This window comes from Uloborus diversus, chromosome 1 (genome assembly GCF_026930045.1).
Source record: "Uloborus diversus isolate 005 chromosome 1, Udiv.v.3.1, whole genome shotgun sequence".
Taxonomy (NCBI): domain Eukaryota; kingdom Metazoa; phylum Arthropoda; class Arachnida; order Araneae; family Uloboridae; genus Uloborus; species Uloborus diversus.
The window spans coordinates 77,115,147-77,135,949 of record NC_072731.1 but is presented as its reverse complement, the minus strand read 5'-3'; the positions used below and the strand labels follow the sequence as shown (position 1 = coordinate 77,135,949).

At 35.1% G+C, this 20,803-nt stretch overlaps 1 protein-coding gene across 1 annotated transcript in view; it reads right to left on the bottom strand.

Moving 5' to 3' along the window:
* Positions 1–20,803, bottom strand: part of LOC129230494 (acidic mammalian chitinase-like) — a 61,578-nt gene that overhangs the window by 21,694 nt on the left and 19,081 nt on the right. Inside the window, exons 3-7 of the mRNA XM_054864899.1 lie at positions 9,566–9,850; positions 8,174–8,300; positions 7,541–7,650; positions 3,805–3,934; positions 2,490–2,657 (exon numbers count right to left, since the gene is read on the bottom strand). Coding sequence (XP_054720874.1) covers positions 2,490–2,657; positions 3,805–3,934; positions 7,541–7,650; positions 8,174–8,300; positions 9,566–9,850 — 820 coding nt within the window. The remainder of the gene's footprint in view (positions 1–2,489; positions 2,658–3,804; positions 3,935–7,540; positions 7,651–8,173; positions 8,301–9,565; positions 9,851–20,803) is intronic.

Sequence of the window (20,803 nt, the reverse complement as noted above, 5' to 3'; positions counted from 1 at the left end):
TTTTTCTTTTATTCGCCATACTAAAATTTGTAGTTTACTTGCATGCAAGTCAAGTACAGAACTTCAACTATCAATGCAGTTTGATTGCAGAGTTAAAGACCCCAGATGGAATAGTTTTCATGGCCAATATCAGGTAACTAAGACCCCATCTAAAGGAGGTTTCCATGTGCATTCAATTTTCCCACTCATTTAATTGGTTTGAACAAAAGAGTGTGAGGCACTAAAGCAATCTATGTGAATCCATTGAGTCTTATACAAGTCATTAAGTTCGATTACTCCTATTTTTACACCTGTATTTTTCTTTTGTTCGAGTTTGTTTCACACTACCATTACTATCAACTTCATAAGTAAGAAATCATTTTCTTCTCTTTTGCTTTCGGCGAAAAATAAACACCGAATTGCATTTCGTCTACGTTTAAAAAATTTACACTTAAAAAACGTACTCAGTTCAACTAGTTTTGGTTTTGAATTTTGACTGTTCGATTCAAAGGAAAACATGTGCTGACATCCAATCCGTAACGTTTAAAGCAGCTTGCTGTTGGAAATTGTATCAATTTTAAAAAATAAAAACCACTTCCTTTCAATCTCATTTTTCATTTCTCTAGCCTGTTTATTCCAATCGCTACGCGAGATCTTCCTTATTCCTTAATCAAACTCCATGCTTTACGAATAATTTTTAAACGTATCATGCAGGCTAATGTCAATTCATAGAACCATGATCGTTTTTTTTAGTCAAAAAACGTTTTGCTGTTTTTATTGGAATTAGCTTCAATGAATAGCATTCGAAATCGAAGGTGCATTTTCTCGGTTGGTTGGAGTGTCGTGCTGTTCATCATAATGGCATCAGTTCAAATCCATGCCAATAAATATCGTTTTAATGTTTCTTTTTTCCGGCAGAATCTCACATAGGTTGGATTGTATTTGCTACAACCCGTTTTTTTCACATGCACAATTACTGCTTTTTCGCACTTTTTAATGATATATTTATGTTTGCATTGAAAATACGTACATCTAAAAAGTGTGCGAAGATCACATTATGACTACCAACATTGTATTTAACGAGGCTTTGTTAGTGATGTCTTCAAAATGCATGTCTTCTTTTGCGTCAACATTCGTTTACTTTTTTTATTCTTCTTCATAATGTTCCTTGTTTGAAATTTTGAAAGAGTGGAATTCCTCATAAAACGATTCAAAGACAGAGTGCGGAGTTCCGCACGGGTCAACCGGTAATAATTTTCCTTATAACAAATATTTGTGACTCAAACTTCTTTTGAAATGTATTTTTCATTCAAATAAATAGTTTTTCGTATGAACACACGCATTTCTTTAACTCTAGTTAGTTCTACAGTGATTTTAAATAGAGAAAATCGTTTTCGGGCCGAAGTAACCCAAACGCGAAGGTAACATTGGCCCATATAAAAAACACTAATAAAGGGTAAAAATACTTGGAAACAAGCTGATCACTATTCAAAAATGAAATTAAGAGATATCTAGCTGCGTAAAACAAGTTTCCACAGCTTGAAAAGATAAGTAGTTCCAAAATTATTGAGAAAAGAATGAAAAAAGTTTCAAATCCGCGACAAGGTAGCCCGCCCCGGTACTCCAAAGGAACTTTTTTGAAATTTAAGTCCAAACAGAATGATAGGTTATCTTTGATGACAAGGGGAAATGTTCGGAAACCCTCAACCGGATTTTTTTTTTTTTTTTTGAAATTTAAGCTCTAAAAACTAGAGTTCATATGATCTTTAACTATGTGAAGAGGATCAGCAGGCACTCCCCTGGAATTTGTTTTGAAATTGAAATCCTAAAAACCCATTTCTTGGCTATTTTTGACTAATTTAAAGGACAGGAAGGAGTTCTGGACTCTTCCTGGGAATATTTCTAAAATTAAGTCTTAAAAAGATAAATACAGAACACTTTTCAGGATAAGGGTTGGGATTTTGAGAATCTCTCACAGAAAATATTCGGAATTGAAGTTCCAAAAATGAAATTTAAGACAATGTTTTGATGATGTTAGATGGAAGGAATTCCGGACTCTTTTGCAGAAATTTGTAGAGATTGCAGCCTCTAAACCAAAGCTTAAGATAATCTTAGAGGACGTTCGGAGATCAGGTACTCTGGCAAAAAAGGAGGAGGGGTGGTTGCTGCAGCCCCATAGTCTTTCTGCTGAATTCACCATTGCTCTCAAGTATTGATGCTGTTCTAAAAGGATGATAATTTCCCCCTATGTATTTTATTTTTTCAACTATGCAATGATATGTTTTTCAACGTAGGGATAATGTCGCGACCCCTTTGGGGGTCGCGACCCATAGGTTGGGAACCTCTGTTAACATATGAAGCAAGTCAAACAACCGCTGTAGGCGGCTGCTTTACATAAAATAGTAAATGGCGTAAAAAGGCGCACCAGCTGATCCCCGCAAGCGACCAGCGACCAATATAAGAAATTGAGAAAAAAATAATTAAAAATACAAATGAATCCTTAAGCCTACCTGAGAGAAAGAAAGTTTGCCCTTTCCTAGCCCTGGTCCGGTGGCTGGAGCATCCAAACTATGCTTTTTTGGATTTTCCAGATGATATGTTCGTGCATGCATTGGTATTCCTACCATTATTTTCTTCCTAGGCATTCCTCGAGCTTCCCAAAAACTCGCAGCCCAAGCCTGAAACGTTAGGAAAAACAACATGCAACTTATATCATTAATTTAATACTATTTAATAACATAAAGAGTACAAATAAATTCATCACTGACAATTTATGGCCAAATGACAGGGGGAAAAAAAAAGAACTTGTTACAGTAGAGTCCCGGCTATCCACCATTCAGTTACCTGCCATATCGTGTTATCCACCGTACCAGGGATATTTACATTTATTATTTTCGGGCAATTTTTTGACGAAGACTTGATTCAGAAGTTGAAAATCATGAAACTAAAAAATGTAGCCTATTAATTCGCGTGTTCCTGGGACAATATCATGGTACAAATGATTACGAGGTCATGGAATTAGCTGTTGGGCAAGGACGGAAGAATCGTTGAAAGAAAACTGGATGAAAACCAGGAAAATATTTTTCCTTCATAGCAACGTATCTCTCGATGTGAGTACTATGCATCTTTGGTTGAAGCAGGAAAGTGACTTTCAGAACTTGAGACTGTTGATCTCCATAAAGCAGCTCACAAAGAAGGGGTTCAAAATTTGATATAACTATTACATACGTTGAGCAGCAAGAGGTCAGGGTTGTCGGCTTTATGAGGTTCCAGAGATGGCGAAACTTGGCCTAAAAAAAGAGAGATACATCATCAAGACCACTAGTTCTTTTCCCCCTCATCCTGAACTCTCCCAATTACATTTCCTGATCTTGAATCAATGTCATTATATTGATTCTTGTTTATTTTAGCATTTCTATTTCTTTATTGCTGTAAAACCTCCCTATTATCCGACGGTTCGTTTATGGTGGATAACCAGGACTCTACTGTACTACCTGGAATTCCACTTTTTATGCAAAACCAAGATGTTCTCTAATCGATTGTACTAATATTAGTATATCTTCTGCAGGAATAAATCAGTACAAATACCCACCTTTCTCTTCTTCCCCAAACATTTCTGTTAATCTCCCGATAAAAGCGGGAAAGGGGTCTATTTATCATGATTGCCATACTTACCCCTTCGGATAAATATTTTTGAAAAAGGAGAATGAGTTCAATGTTTGATTGGTAAATGTCTGGGTAAATTGTAGTTAGTGTTCGTTAATTAAAATTTCTTTTGATGCTTGCAATATCACAATAATTAGGACAATAATCTCAAAAACTCACCACGTTGTTAAAATAATTGTGCTTTCTTTCGCTGTTTCTGGAGAAAAGAGGACTTTGGTGCGCTGTGAAAGGGTATTCCTTGCTGAACATCTGGAAGTCATAAGACATGAGGTTCACGAAGTCCACAGCTCTGAAAGAGGAGAGCACATTAGTTTGATCAGAAAATTAGTCGATATACATGTTTATTTTCTATGGTATACAAATTGTAACTGTGCCCAGGGATTTCAACCCACACCTTTGCAACAGTTAATATTTTAAGCGAAATGCCCGTTTAACGGAAGAGGGAGGTAAGCCCGTTTAACGGAAGAGGGAGGTAATTAAAAAAAAAAAAAAAAAAACCCGAGCACAACTCAAGGCTTAATTTACTCCTTATATTCATTTAAAATTACGAAAAGGTGCCTCCCCCCCCCCCTTTTTTTTCAGATTTAGCTCAGAGTTAAATGATTGCTCACTATATATTTTGTTTGGATATTTTTATGATCAAGTTCATTATAAATCTTTATTCTAATTTTTTTAAAGCGAGTTCTCGATAAATTTCATCGTTCTTTCGTTTGTGTGATAAGAGCTATCTGGTTTTCGTGTTTGTTTCACTTGTTATTTAAATGCATTTCTATAGTCTAAACTAATTTTTCTCAACGGAGCCACATTAAAATAGAGGGGGCCACGGAGTGGAAGTGAAATTTAGGGGAACTACAAACCTCCTACGGGGGGCCACGACGCTTTTAATTATTAGTATAAAAGCAGCACTAAAAATTTTGAGTGTTAATATTTGGGGATACTGAGTGCAAAATGCGAATATGAATGGAATTAATTAAATAGTGGCATACATAGCTTAGTGATCAGCAAGAACGGATCCAGAAATATTTCAAGGAGAGGGAGCGATTGATTTTTTAACTGACCTCTTACTGCGTATCTGATTACACATTGGGGGAAGGGGGGGGGGCAGCCATAGCATTTTTATCTAAAGACAACTAAAATATAGAGATTTAGCCAAGGAGTACCTAAAACCTATTCTTTTTCGTTGAAAGGGGTATTCAAAAAATTGAGTTTTAGATCTTCAATTTCGTAATAATTCCAGGGAAATGTTTCGAAACACCCTCTCTCTAACATCATCGAAGGTCGTCTAAAATTGTGCTTTTTGAAGTTTCAGTTTCGAAAAACTACCGGAGGAAAGTAGCTGAACAAAATCTAAAGCTACCTGAGATGTCTACAATTGCGTCTTTTAAGACTTAAATTTTGCGAAATTCCCGAGGAAGACTTCCAAACGCCTCCTCCTAACATCGCTAAGGATCGTCTAAAATTGCCTTTTTGAAACTCCAATTCCAAAAATTTTTCGGGAGGGGGGGGGGCGGGGAGATTTAAACCTCATTCCATTCCTTAACATCATTAACTCGTATTAGAGCTTCAATTCGGAAAAATCACCGGTGCAGGATCTCCCACGGGAGGGAGAGGAGAAGTTAAGAAACTGCCATATTAAGTAATTTTAGCACATTATTATTTTTTTTAAGACCACGATAATTTTCCTTTTGCTTTAGTTTTCATCACAACAATGAAATTGGCGGCCCCATTACTGAAAAATTGGGAGAGGGGATGCTACACCCCCTACCCCCCTTGACGAAGAACCTGATTTCAAGTTATCCCAGATATGCTAAATCTGTGACAAATTAGGGAATCAAGCAGGTTAGGGAAAGTGATAATCTCATTGAGGAAGTTGTGTGACACCCTTGCTGTGTGTAACGGAGTATTGTCCTGTTGAAAAATAGCTCCTGAGAGATCTTTGATCAGAGTTCATGTAACTGAGGCATATCACGAACGTACCACTGGACTTTCATGGTGTTGCGGATCCATATTAGGGATGACTGATTTTCGTATGCGACAGCACCTCGTAACATCTCTCCAGCTGCAGATGTGGTGTGCTGCTGAAAACGAAGATCGATAAGAGAATAGGGAAGTTTTCGATTTTTCAATTTTGTTTTTATATGATAGAGTAACATGTATGAACATCATAGGTGAAAAAATTTTGCGATACGATAAGTAGTTTTTTTTTTAATTAATTTTTAAAGTTCAAGCTCTGGTGACGTCAAATGGCATAGGAAGTGACGTCATCTCCTCTCCTGATAGGGGAGAAGCGAAGGTCACGCATTCGACTTTGAAGACGAAACGTAAAAGGCTTTCTCCTCGCATTTAACACCTCGCGTTTCTGGAACATTAAACCTCTCATCCTCTCGAAAATATTCGAATATCTCATTGGTGTTACTTGAGGAAGATTATTTAGATTGTGCTTTAACGAATCCGGCCTCTATAGTGTGTTCAAAAGGATTATTGAATTTTTAAAAAATAAAAATATCAGCGCGCTCAAAATGTTCCTAGCGAAAACAAGGGATCTTCGGCGGAAGGCTGCCCATTCGCGCCCTGTGACGTAGGTTCGTGACGTTTCAGAAGCGCGCACTTTTGCGCGTGGATTTTTAAAAATTCATTAAAAATCAACCACGGTGTTTTAAAATTCGGCGATGGTGAATTTTTTAGTTTTGAGGGTCAATTAACAACATCCAATAGCCAAAATATGAACATTTAATAGGTTGCAACTTCCCTATTCGCCCTGTTGGCTCCGTTTGTAGTTGTATCGCTTTCGAGGGCAATGGATTCCAACCAAATGGAGCCAGACTGTCTTCTGCGGCGAATCAAGATTTAATTTGGGCAATGATATGGTGTGTGGAGGCCCCATGATGAACGCCTCAATAACACTTTTGCTTTTCCACGACACATCGCACCCACAGCTTTGGTGATGTTATGGGTTGCTACAGTGTACGATAAACGGTTATCCCTACTATTGATTCACAACAACTCGGCAGCCCAACGGTACGTTCGTGACATGGCTCAACCACATGTGTTGGGCCTCATGCAGGGCCTCCAGAAACAATTTTTCAACAGGACACTACTCGTCACACACAGTAAGGGTGACTTGGGATCTCTTCCACTAGATTATCATCTCCTCTGACCTGCTTGATTCACTGATTTATTACAGATTGGGCATATCGGGGATTACTTGGGATTGTAAGTTGGACAGCCTTCGAGTTTGATCAAATTAGATTTGTGTTTACAGTAACTGTATAAAAATGTAACGTAGGACATCGTATGAGACTTTCATAGCTCGCCAGTATTACCTCGTCTTTTTGTCCGCAAGAGGTGGTCTAGCTGGGTACTAATTCCTCCATTCCTTTGTGATTTTTGCTGCAATAAATGATCATTTTGCTTTTGTTTTGTAATCACTTTCTTACATCACTGTTGTCTCTTACGTGTGCAAAATTTCGTTTTATTCTGACAACTCCTTCTTGAAGCATCGATTTTTTTTTCTGGCAGAAAAGCAATGGTAATCAAAGAAACAGTAGTATGAGAAACAAGAAATTAGGGACATTTTTGGCCCTGAATTTTGTCTGTTCGTCTTCAATTGCAGATTAGGTTCATACTTGGTGCACTTCAAAATTAAGAACGAGTCCCTAACTTTATGCAACTTTGTCCAGTGGGTTTGAGTAGAGTATTACCAAAGAAGCTTCAATGATTTTGGATTGTCTTCGGTAAAAAATCCTTGAAGAATTACAGCAACTGCCCTTATCAGAAAGGAGCTACAGTTAGGGAGTCAAATAATTCGGAAGTTTCTTCTTGCAACTATGCTGCCGAAATTCCTAGGAAGAACATACTAATATCAGAAAGAGAGCAAATTTCGACCATTACTTACTTCGCTATTTCAGGTACATCGTAAGACGTATCTATGATACCAACGTGGGCAGCAACAGCAAGGCTTACTAAAAACTTTTTTTTCACCCTTTCAAGGACAAACCGCAGTTCCTGAGGGGAAACAATGAATACCATAAAGCATTTCTCTATTTTAGGACATTTTTAACTATCTAAACTGGTACAGTAAAACCTGTAAAGTTGACCACCCTTGTAAGTTGATCGTTTTAGGTTAGAATACTACTTTGCGACATTTCTACGTCACAACCAATCACGTGAGCGAGAATCTCGATCTCACAAGATCAGGAGCTTGGAATGACCGCCCAGAATTCGTCCTATATATTTAAATCAACCTCTATAAGTTGACCACCTGATTAAGCTGAACACTCAAGTAGTGCCTCGCAAGTGGTCAACTTACGCAGGTTTCACTGTACTCTTAAATGTTGGAAAATATTCAACGTTTAATGAACAAAATACTTGTGCTACTCACGAGCAAATGTGACCACTCGGTCTCACTTACAACTACTTCATAACCCTTCAAAGCATGAAAATTTATGACTGCTTCTCTTAAAAGTCTTTTAGGGAAAGAATCTTTCTCTTTTTACCTCAGGAGAAATGAGAAATGCAATGAGTTTACCTTTAGCAGAAGCACAAAGTGAAACCTTTCGAGTTTATTCCCTCCGTTCCACGCAGGAAATTCCCAGTCAAAATCCACTCCGTCGAAGTTATATTTATCCAGAAAATGCAGTAAAGAGAAGATGAATCTGGAAAAACGAAAATATATTGAACAATTTGTCTAGAATTTTAAGAATTATTTAATATCTTAATATAAGGTTACAAAGTTAGTTTCTAAAATGGAATTCAATGTAAAACTATACTCCTGGTGTATTATCAAAATTGAAATAATACAAAATTAAATAAGTCTTACTAAGTCAATTATTTTAAAACTGGAAAAATAAGAAAAAGTTCACCACTCTTTAAATTATTTTGTTGACTAATGAAGTAAAAACTATTTTTAAAACAGTTTAATTCCTATCTTTATAATTCTTTTCTTGGAAGTTTTCATGAAGATTAATCTTTGAATGACGGCTGAATGGATTAAAGATAGACAAAGAGTTTTGATAAAACACGCTTAATAAATGATCGATTGCACATGAAAATGCCATTTTTTAGATGTTTTATAAGGTGTCGATTTCACTTTGCATTTTAGATGGCTTCAACATGCCGCCCGCCCTGTCTAGTGGTCAGAGGAGTCTGACTGCGATGGGGTGGTCCCGGTTCGGACATGGATGATCTACTTTCTCTCTCCTGTCCTTGTGCTTCCTTTGTGTGAATGTGTTGTCGTGCTGTGAATGGTTGCCTACCCTATGAACGGGTACTGTGGAAGACGGACTTCATACCAAATTACGTATAGTTGGAAAACAACAATGTGGCTTAAACTAATGTGGGGTTTTCTAAAACAACGGGAATAGATAGAAAGTAAATAAATAGTTTTGCGCTGAAAATAAGAACACTGAACTTTAACTTTAATGAAACGCAATATTGCAAATAATTGTGTATGCATTTCGAGGTTCTTTGAAACACCAAAGCACATATATGCAGTTATTTGCGAATTTCGTGCTTTATTTGTTCTGTTTTGTATATCATTTCTAACGAAGAAAAATTGCATGTAACATTGCGAAAACCAAGAACAATGACATTTGTTTACAGAAACTTGCATAAAAAGGAAGGGGAAATGTTAAGCTATGATAATTATTTTCTCTCTCTTCCGATTTCTTGCGGAAAATACGTGCCCTCAAGTAACCAACATTAGCAGCTATCAATACATGTTCCTGCGTAGGCTAGACTTGCATCACTTGCTGAGGCAAGACAAAATGAATCCTCCGGAGCCGATCTTAAAGAGTTTAGGTTTATTCGTTGCAGACGAAATTGAAACTGCGAAGAGTAATCACTAATCACCAACACGTTATAACATACAGGGACAAAAAAAAAAAAAAAAAAAAAACTGTCCAAGTCCTAACTAACTTACCTCTCTCTTTTCTCACTAGATGTCACCATTTTTGAGAATCCTCCTTTCGATTTGTCTCCGATGGACAGCATCACTTTCATTTTGGTGTTCTTCTTCTTGAGAGCAGACGTCCTGTTGAAGCAATCCAAATCGTAGGTAGTACGAGGGAGAAGAAAGTCTTCGCGTACTTCAGCGTACCCTACAATCAAGTGGGTGCATAAGCTCGTATCGATATCTTCGGGCTGAAGCCTGCCCGTTACATTTCTTTCTGCCTTGTAGTAGCAAACAGTCTGTTGGCTACTCGCCCTGTCCTCTATAAAAGAAAGGAAGGGAAAAGTTGTTCATTTCAATGCAACCGAAAATAAATTCCTTGCTAAAAAAGAAAACCAAGCAAAGAAAAATTCGCCTCTTTTGTAAAAGTTCACACATAAATTTCAACGAAAAGTATATCACCCACGCATTTAGGAGGCTAACAATAAATTTAAAAGACCAAAAAGGTTTTTTGATCACCCTTTATCGTAAGTAGCTGGGAACACGCTGTAAATTTTAGCAATTAGTTTATTACTGTGTACAATAATCTTATAGATTTTCGTGAAAGTATCACACATATTCATGAAGATATAAACATTTTTTCTTTCAAAAATATCAATTTCGTTCGCATTTAACAGGCAGAGTTTTCCACCCTGGCTTACCAAACTTGTAGCAAATTTGACAGCATACAAGACTCATTCTGCTAAAATGTGAAATAAAAATTTTGAAAATGAGGTGAAATATGAAAATCTTAAATTATTTAATTTCTTATTGCATGAAAGATAGCAATTTATAAATTTCAATACGTTTTTATAATATTCGATAGATTTTTTTTTTAAAGATACCAAATCTGTTGGCTATGAAATTTTGAAAAAATGAACTTCAGAGTTGATAGGCTAATGTAATATTAATAACGCTAGTCTGCAAAGCGTGTCTAACAGTTAAGAAACAGTGCAAAAAACTATGCAGATGTTTCACTCAATGGGTTCAAACTATCATGACATAGTTATTTTGTTTACATGATACTTGGAAAGCAACCTTGTTCGCAGTATGTCGACATGAATTTTCAAAAGTCTTACCAGGCTTGAAATAGCCAAACAGAAAATGAATTGCTGTTATCTCACTACACCCACTCCTCTACTATTGGCATAAAGGGTCATATTGATTGACTACTTCTCTATTTTGTATTAAATATGTCTCATTAAAGATAGAAGCAATTCTTTAGCTTTGTTTCATTTAAGCTATTAGTGTTCGAGAGCAATTGAGAGCAGATATGTTAACTACTCCACGGCAGACATGCACACATGAATCTAAGCAAGCAGTTATTATGTTGGAGAAAATTGATAGTCTGCCTTCATATTGTGTAAGAATTAATCGTGAGCTTCCGAGAAGGAATTGCAATCATTTACCCTACTTTCCTTTCTATATTTACTGAGAAATATATTTCAAAAGATGGAAGGTTATCTTGCATTCTGATCACGCAAACGAGTCAAAAGAAAGCAAAAAATGAGGTAATAAAGAGCGACGTTCGGACCAGGGAATGCTTGGGGGGTTGTGTGGAATAAATATATCAAAAGAACGGGAGTTAAAATGGTTCGTGACCTCTAGAAGGACGAACGGTATTCATTACATCCGTCTCGCGCCACCTAGGGGTGTTTCCCTCCTCTCAACAAGTGACGAGCGTCCGGATCGTTTGGCGTGGCTTCTTTAAATCTTTTGCAGCTTCTGGAAGACTTCCGTATAGCGGAGGTAGATTCGATGAAAAGAAACAAGGATTCCATTTACTTTTAAATTTGTGGTTTATTTATGAAGAGGAAGGGGAAAAGTGTCTTGATTATTGGGCTGAATAGCTTACATTCGAGAATGAATGACAACCATGTTTGGGTGGCATTCCCAATTCCAGGAGGAAAGGCAGTAATTGATTGAAATGCTACTTTTATATTAACCGTGACTCAGTTATATATTTTTTTCCGTGTATCATATATGATTGTTAATTTCTTTTTTTTTCTTTTTAAATTTTATTGCCGAGAAACACACACAATTGCCGAATAAACAACCGTTTGACCGAATCAAACGGTCAACGAGTAAATATGACAACGTGTATACATTTACAAGTTTAAAAAAAAATACAAAGAGTTTTAAAAAAAAAACCCTCTGCAAAAAGCTGTTTCTGGGTTATAAAACCAAACCCCTACATCCTTCATCAGTGTATAAAAGAAGGAAGGAACACAAAGTCAATGTCTGACTTTGTTGAAAGTGCATCCGATATTTTAAAAGGGATTGATATTCCCGATCATGAAAATAGAATATTTTTTAATTATAAAATTGTCACAAAACATGCCCGAGTAAAAGTTAAAAATAAAGCTAGAGTTGTTTTTCACGAAGACTTATCACAAATACTAAGATTCTATCCGGTAGTCATTAGCGATGGTATATATATATATATATATATATATATATATATATATATATATATATATATATATATATATATATATATATATATATATATATACTAGCAGTACCCGCACAGCGATGCCCGAGCAAAAAATTTAATGGAAGTCCGTTGAATAAAGAAAAATTCCCCTAAAAGCCCCCTCTCCCTCTGATGTGAAATGCTCGTTTTTCTTTGTATAAAATGCGTACGCACCAAAAAAAAAAAAAAACTATTTAAGTTTCTTTGGAATTTAAAACTTTTCGTCAAATCATTAAATTAGATTTACAGTTGCTTTAAAACTCTATTTAGCGAGTGAAGCGGTTTTTACTGCAATATGAAATATTTCGCCAAATAAACAAAAAATACATCAAATAATATCTTTCTAATGTAAAAATAATTCCGCAGCTCTATTATTTATCACAAACTTGCCCAGCAAACCACGCTATCATAATCCATCCGTCTAACGAAAAAAAAAAAAAAAATCCCGTGGAACATATATATATATATATATATACTAGAGAACCCGACAGACGTTGTTCTGTCCAAACTTCGTAAATTTAAAAGTTGAAAAACTTCATAAACTATCAAGTGTTTGAACCGTTTTGTTGAAAAAAATAAGTAAATGGAAAATGTTTTAAGCTGCTTGGTGTCCGAATGCGTATATTTATTACAACTTGATTTATCTAATGCCCACTGAGCAGTAGTTTTATTAACTATTTTCTCTCGTGTACTTGAAAGATCTTCATAGATTGTATGGTTTGCTCCTTCAGGTCATACCCAAAGGATAAAAAAATAATCCTCTGATATTAAGTATAAAAAACTAACTACCCATGTAGAAAAAACGGGAAATCCCGCTGCAACGTCCCTCATATGAAAAGGAATATAACAACCGAATGGATATCGTTTATGAAAATGATAAAGATAAAAACAGTACCCTGAGTAAGCGAAAATCACCCCCCCCCCTCTCCTGATGTAAAATAAAAACGTTCGTCAACTAAAATGACTGAACACTCTTTAAAAACCAGAAACAATTCTTTGCAATTTAAAATATTTCACCAAATGAACAAAAAAATACAATAAATTACATTAACAGTAGTAACCAAATAATCACGCAACTGTATTGTTATGGCCAATGTCGCCAAGCCACCACGTTCCTGTAATCTAGCCCATCAGTGAGCGAATCAAACTCCGACCGATTAGCGATCCCATCTTTTGAACGAAAACTTCATATATTTTCCAAATTTGTTCTTTCCACTAAAGCTAAAAATATTTCACTGCACTGATCTTGTGTGTACAAAACTACCCTGTTATAATTTATCTGGACGAAAATAAAATTTGTTTCGTCTTCAAATTCCACCATCTTTTCCTTTAATAATGTACTGATTAGTTTGATATTCCTTAAAGTATTCTTGCCATTAGTGCCAAAACTCAGACGGATTTGAACAGAGAAACAAATGTTGTTATTTACGGTACTATACGATCATTTGGTTAGGAAAACCTAAAGCACCGATCCGGTCACATGGTCTTTGGTTTAACTACGACGAAAAGCGTTTTGCGTGAACCTAGTGAAAGAAACCCGATTTCTTCCAGTACTTTACTTTAAAATATATCACTGGAACTAAAATCGTTGATTTCAAGAAATGAAGGCTTCTCTCTCTCTCTCTCTCTCTCTACGTTTTATCTATTCTCAATTATTGACATATCACAGTAGGAAATTTCATTACAAAAAGCAGAGCTGGCTTTCTTATTGTCCTTTGGCAACGGGTTAAATATTTATTTCAGTTCTCGCTCAACAATAGGTTGAAATAAATATTAATCATTTGAGAGATATAACCATTCAATGTTTAAATTAATTAATTGAGAAACACGTTTCCGATTCGATCCATCGCGCTTCGAAACCATGCTTGCCACAACTTCATTACACACAAAAAATTTGATCAAAATCGGTCCGACCGTTTAAAAGCCTTATGGTGACAAAGGTCCGCACAGAAGATATATATATATATATATATATATATATATATATATATATATATATATATATATATATATATATATATATATATATATATATATATATATATATATATATATATATATATATATATATATATATATATATATATATATATATATATATATATATATATATATATATATAACTTATCTTTGCGAACCGTTGAAAATCGGTGATTTTTTTTACAGTCTGGTGAGGTCCCCCCCCCCCCTACTTTTTTTTGCTCTATTTCTTTTTTTACAAAAAAAAAAAAAAGACTAGGGACCGTTAAACACTTGTGAAAAATATTTTCGAATGGCTCAGTTTTTTCCCCTCTTTTTACAAAGTAATAGCAATAATTAATGAATAAATAAATATATTATATCTGTACTTGATATTTAAATTTAACAAAATATATTAAAACATTAAAACAAGTAAATATCCTAAACAAATGGATTTAGGAACAGTCTTAGTACTTTAACTCAGATCAAGTTGCATACAACCCAAATTCAAAATAATAGAACACTTTTCACTTTTTGGAGAAAAATTTATTCTACCCAAATATAAGTGCAAATTAGGTAATTAAATGAGCGTGCCATCTTTCTTAGAACCTAAAGTGTGCATTTCATTTCACATATTGTTAATTTAAAATAATCTTAGACCTTTATAACCTAAAAGTTTATATGATGAGAGTTTATATTGAGTCAAAAAATTAGAATGTTCAAATTAAAGGGGTGGGGGGGGGGACATATCCAAAAGAAATAATATTAATACTTGAATGCGTCATTTTTTTTGATGGATTCGATTCATTAATCCTTTCACACACGGATTCTACCACCTATTTACATTCATCGCTTCTGACACTGTTCCATACTCTCTTCAATGCGGCAGCGAGTTCAAATTTGTTGAGGGGCACTCGATCCTTGAACCGCTTTCTTTGGATGAGACGGTACCATAAGCTCTTGATCGTTTTGAGATCGGTAGAGTTTCTTGACCAGCTTAATGCCGAAATTCATCTTTCTGTTTAAAATCTTCGAGTTGACGTAGAGATGTGACACGGAGTAGAATCTTGCTGAAAGATAAAACGTGTCACTGAATGTGTCACTGCTGTGCCTCAGATGAAGTATCATGCAGTATTTTTGATAAACAGTGGAAATCACGCAATGTTTTATTTTTAAGATACATAAAACCGTCCAATTCCTGCAGCCCTCATGCACCCACACACCATAAAGGATGCTCAAATTTGAGCGAACATCTTGCACAAGATTTCTCATGCGCTTTATTTTTAAAACGCCAAACCCGGGCACCTTTTTTGTTCACAGATATTTCAACAAAAAAAAAAAATCATCACTGAGTATAATCCTTTTCCAACATTGTTGCCCCTGTATGAGCTTCTCTTTGCTTTTTCAGCAATGATACAACACGTAGGGGAGGATAACCCAAAGCGGATATGTTTTCGAAGAACGCTCGAAAACAGTAGTTTTTGGATTTTAATCGCAACAGTTTCGGTTTTATTTCCTATCAGCGTTCTTTAACTTCAAAAGAAAAAGTGATTTTTGTACAATTTCAAACTCAATATTTATTTATTATCAAACTTAACAAACATGTGAAAAACCCGCTTTTCCCTACCATTGAGCCCAAAGTGGGTAAGCGTAACTAATTGTGGTTTGGTACATTTGCCAATCAAATATGAAGTTATAAATGATTAAAATAGTTGACTAGCTACCTGCCATTATATAACAAAATATAAAATTGTTGTACTTATCCAAATTAAAGTTAGTACATTTGTTTATAAAACACTAGCTGTACCCGACGCGCGTTGCTACGCCAACAAAAAAATACATCATTATACTGATTTTCATGACAATCGGTTGAACGGGGCAGAAGTTGCTACTCTGCAGTGCCACCTGGTGGCGAGGGGCTTCAGTGAGCATATTATGCACCTTCTCCGTGGAAAAATACATATATATAGCAATTTTCATAATAATCGGTCCAGGTATCAAGTGAAGCCGTGACTATACTCAAATTTTGCACTCACGCAGTTTGCAAGGTCAATCAATCGCTAAAAATATCAAATAGAAAAAGTTTTAAATCCCCCCCCGTTGCATGAAAAGCCATAAAACAATAAAGAAAGAATTTATTTGTTCAAACTCAAGAAAAATGGCAACAGCTAACTTCTTATCAATGAGATCTTTCACGCGAATTAATTTCTGCAGCCGATAATTTTATTCGTATTTATCCAATGGATTGTGACTTAAATTGGAATAAAAAAGGAATTATCCATCGGATTTTTTTCGAACTGGTCTATAAACATTCCCAGTACCAAAAACAACAAACGGTGAAAGTTTCAGCCAAATCTGCCGGGTAGTTTTTGAGTTCATGGATGACATACAGACAAACATTCATTTATATATATAGATAAAGAAATAACTGAGTTAATTAATTGACTGATTAATTGCCATCCTAAAAAAATAACTTTTTAAAGTTACACTTATCCTATTAAAAGAGAAAATCTAAGTCAGCACACGCGAGTCAAGAAATTTTGAATAAATATATGATTAAATCCTATACGCGCTTTGCCCAAAGGCACGTTTTTTTATTTCAATAATTATAACCTTAAATTAATAATTCAAAAAAAAAAAAAAAAAAAAAAAAAAAAAAAACGGAATGACCATCGTAGTTTATAGGTGGATAGTGTCAGAATAAGTTAATGTTATTGACAGGTCTTCGACTAATCACTAATCACAAATCTTCATTTTTTTTTAAATGTATCATTTTTTTTAAAGCCTGGTTGCGCCATTCCGCTTTACTGCTGCTTCGCTGGGACTGATAATAACTCGGGGGGGGGGGGGGGGTTCGGGTAAACACGACATACGTATTCATTGCCGCTAACGCAACGGGGGAGGGGCATACGAAGGTCTACCCGCTTTGGGCCTCCCTCCCCTAACTTCTTTTTCCCCATTTTATCACCTTGAGGACCCATTTTGAGCAATAAAAGGTTTTTAAAACGGGTAAAATTATCATGGCGCCAAGCTTCATACTTGTGACAAACTATCGGTTATCAGGTATGCGAATATTTTCGCTACTTTTTAAAATTCTTATTGAATGAATAGATTATTCTAATTTTTTGACCCATATAAAAAATCAATAAAATTTTCCAATGTGTTAATGATCCATAAGTTGTCAAAATAATAACTGCAAAGTTGTTAAAATCGATTTAAACCCATTCATGGAACAACGTGTTTTATTCTTTTCAATTTGCATGCCGTTCATTTTTCCCGACTCAAGGACAAGTTTTGCTCAAACAGTTCAGATATTATATTATTTTGAATTTGGGTTGTATGTGTATATGTCCCTTAAAAAATAAAACAAAAAAACATTTCTTGTCTCAAGTTCTGTCCTGCTCCCTAACATAGAACACTTAATGTTTTAATTTCTCTTTTATGCATGCAGAAATAGATTGTAGTTAAAGATAAAGATATCAACAATCATTTTAAGGAAGCTTATTTTACAACTAAACAAAGAAAAATAACATTAGATAGAAATAATTCAGTTTTTTAAACTGTCCGGTTTTTAGAATGTACACTTGCCCCTAAAAATATATTGATGGTCTCCCCAGTTTTCTTTATTCTTTTGAATGTATTGTTTCAGTTTTCCCCTTAATATTTGGAAGCATAAAAGTATTTGTTTATGCCCAAATAATTCATTTTACAACTGGTTTTTAGTTCTCTGTTCATTTCAAATTCATTTTGTATAAGTCCTAAAAATGGGCGTAAAAACTATACTTATTCCAAAAGAAATCTGTGAAATTGTATTTTCTTAAGAATGATGGAAAACATAAGGACTAAAAACTTCATAGTATTTTGTTATTTACAACAAAGTGTCTTTTAAAAAATAAAATAATCGACATAAAATCTGTACCTCAGAGTCAGTGACACGTAAAGCACATGATAATTTTATAGTAGAGAGAAAAAAAACTTTTTTTTCCTGACGCATGCAAAGGATGGGAAGCGCGCTCTTTTACCCAAGGTAAAAAAAAAAAAAAATGAAACGGATTTTTTTTTTTTTTAAGAATTACATTTACATGGCTCGGTGTGGGATAGGCTTCTGCATATAATGAATGCACTAATAAACAGAAAATCGTAATTTTTGGACTTACGTCCTTCAGGCTCTGAAGTACAGAAATAAGAAATGAACACAATACAGCCTTCTAAAACAGCGTGATGAATCCAATTTTACTCTTTTAAAAGCGTGTAACTTGTAACTTTTCGCATGAATGATGCGGAAAGTGGAGGGGGAAAAAAGAATTATAGAAAAGACAAAAAAGGAAAAACATAACAGTTGAACATATACGATTGCCATAATAGGACCCAGTGTTTTAGTTTCCGAGAGCGTTAGACAGCAAATAAAATCTAACGATCTGATATCTTTTACGCTCAACTCAAACTAAAAGCATATTTAAAGAATTAAAGAAGATTTAGTGATCAATTGCAATTCCTACTGTTTTCCCTTCTCTACTATGTGTTTATTTCGAGGAATTGTAATCTGTGGTGAAGTAATGCAGGATAAAGAAAATAAATAAATTTAATGAAGAAAAGTCTACTTTTATCAGAAATGCAAATTTGAGTTTGGGAGAGCAACAGGTGCAAGATAACGAAATAAATGTACTCTAATCTAGAATCAAGAGAGGGGCTGTTGCCCCTCCATGCCTCCTCTGGCTACACCCACGTTGAAGGGTGCAATGCAGCAGAAATTCATCAACAAATGAGTAACTGTCTACGGGGAAACTTTCACAAGTAACCCCAACGGGGATGAAATTTTAAAGGAGATTGCAGGTGTTCAACTATGCATGTCATTTTACCATCAGAGCCCGAACTTGACGCCTCTGGATTTCCATATTTTTGCTCACATGAAAATCGGGCTCGGAGGACAAAAGTTTGGCACAGATATGCGTACAGCATTGGTGTCAAACGACAAATGTCAAAATCAGAACGTTGTTCAGTATCGTACGTAGACTTCGGCGCGCTCCCCCCCCCCCCATAATATATATTTTTTAATTTTAACATAGTGTTATTTTTTCAGAGCGTGCGCCCTCACACCTCTTGCCCTCCCCCCACCACGTCACGGGGGTTGCGAGGGTGCTATGTATGTCACTGACGGTCACTATGTAAAGAAGTAACTGGATGATATGCAAATATTTTGAATAGAACAGTTTTCAATTTCATTGTGGTTTTTCTTTCATTAAACCTTGGATTAAAAAAAAAGGAAATCAAAAGCCCTAATAGATTAGTTTTTCAAAACGGTCAATGTGTAACGTGGCTATAAAAAAAAACGTAATGAAAAAAATTCAGAGAATTCTTAGCTTCCAAAAAAAAAAAAAAAAAAAAGGCAAACATGGTTTTTAGCTTGAACCAAATGTAATTCAAACATAAAAAAATTTGTTTTTATATGAAACGCAACAGCTAGCGCAATATGTAAGTAATATCTCAGTAAAATTTCATTACGGTGAAGTCGTCTTTCACTACTCCAAGGAAAAAAGGACTTTTAAGCAGAAACTTTCAATGCAAAGTTGCAAATCGTAATCGAAAAATGTTTTGTTTTTGATGAAACGAACTCTGTTTGGTTCACTCCTTTTTAGCCTACTTTCCCAGTAAAAATCAGAGGAAGAAGAAAAAAGCATGAAAGAAGGCTTAATACATCTTAAAAAATATCCCGAAAAACAAAAAAAAGTCAAAAATAAATAAAATAGTTAGATAAATATTGAAAAATTAAAAATTGGAAAGTAGGGTATTGAGATGGGGAAAAATGTCTGTCGGTCTGTCTGTCGGTCGGTCTGTCTGTCTGTCGGTCTGTCTGTCTGTCGGTCTGTCTGTCTGTCGGTCTGTCTGTCTGTCCCCCCCTAATAACTTTTGAATGAATAGTCCGATTCGAACAAATTTTTTTTTGTTAGAAAGATCTCCGCGAGGACATCTCATTCCCATAATTCATTTTTTGATTTGAACAATTTTTCGTTCAATTTTGAACAGTTCAAAAAAACTTAACATTAGCGCCTACGGGGAAATTCAAATCAAAAATAAATCTTGAACTTAGAAGCGAAGTGGCTTCAAACAAACTTTGCAGGGAAAAACTTTTGATAAAAAACATGTATCGAAAATATCTTTTTGATTTGAACAAGTTTTCGTTCAATTTTGAACAGTTCAAATCTCTTAACATTAGCGCCTAAGGGGAAACTGAAAGTCAATATAGATTCCGAACTTAAAGACGGATTTACTTCAAACAAACTTTGTTGGAAATAGCTCTTGACGACCTACTCCCGACTCTGACTCCGAGAATTTAGGGGCACCTGACACCGACTCTGACTCCTGTTCCCGACAATTAATCGAACTCCGACTCCCCGACTTCGACTCTGACTTCGTAGCTTTGGCAAACATTTATACACGGAGGACAAATGACTGACTCCGATTCTTGGATATTCGACTCCGACTCTTTTATCCCAAAATGAGATTGACTCCGACTCCGACTCCGCTGCTGTGGTTTTAACTGTGAAATAATTATTGTTGATATGATTTGTTTTTATTTTCACTCTAAAGTTTTAATTTAGGTATTTAGTTTTCAGTGAATAAACTCGAAAAATATGCGCAGACGATTTTTTTTTTTTTTTGACAATGAAAATTATTTCTTTCAGTTGACATTTTATTGTTTTTTTTATTTTGGTAAGTGCATTAATTCGTTTAAAAAATTATTTTTGGCAACAGGGGAAAAAGAAACCATTTTTTTTTTATATGATGTATTTATT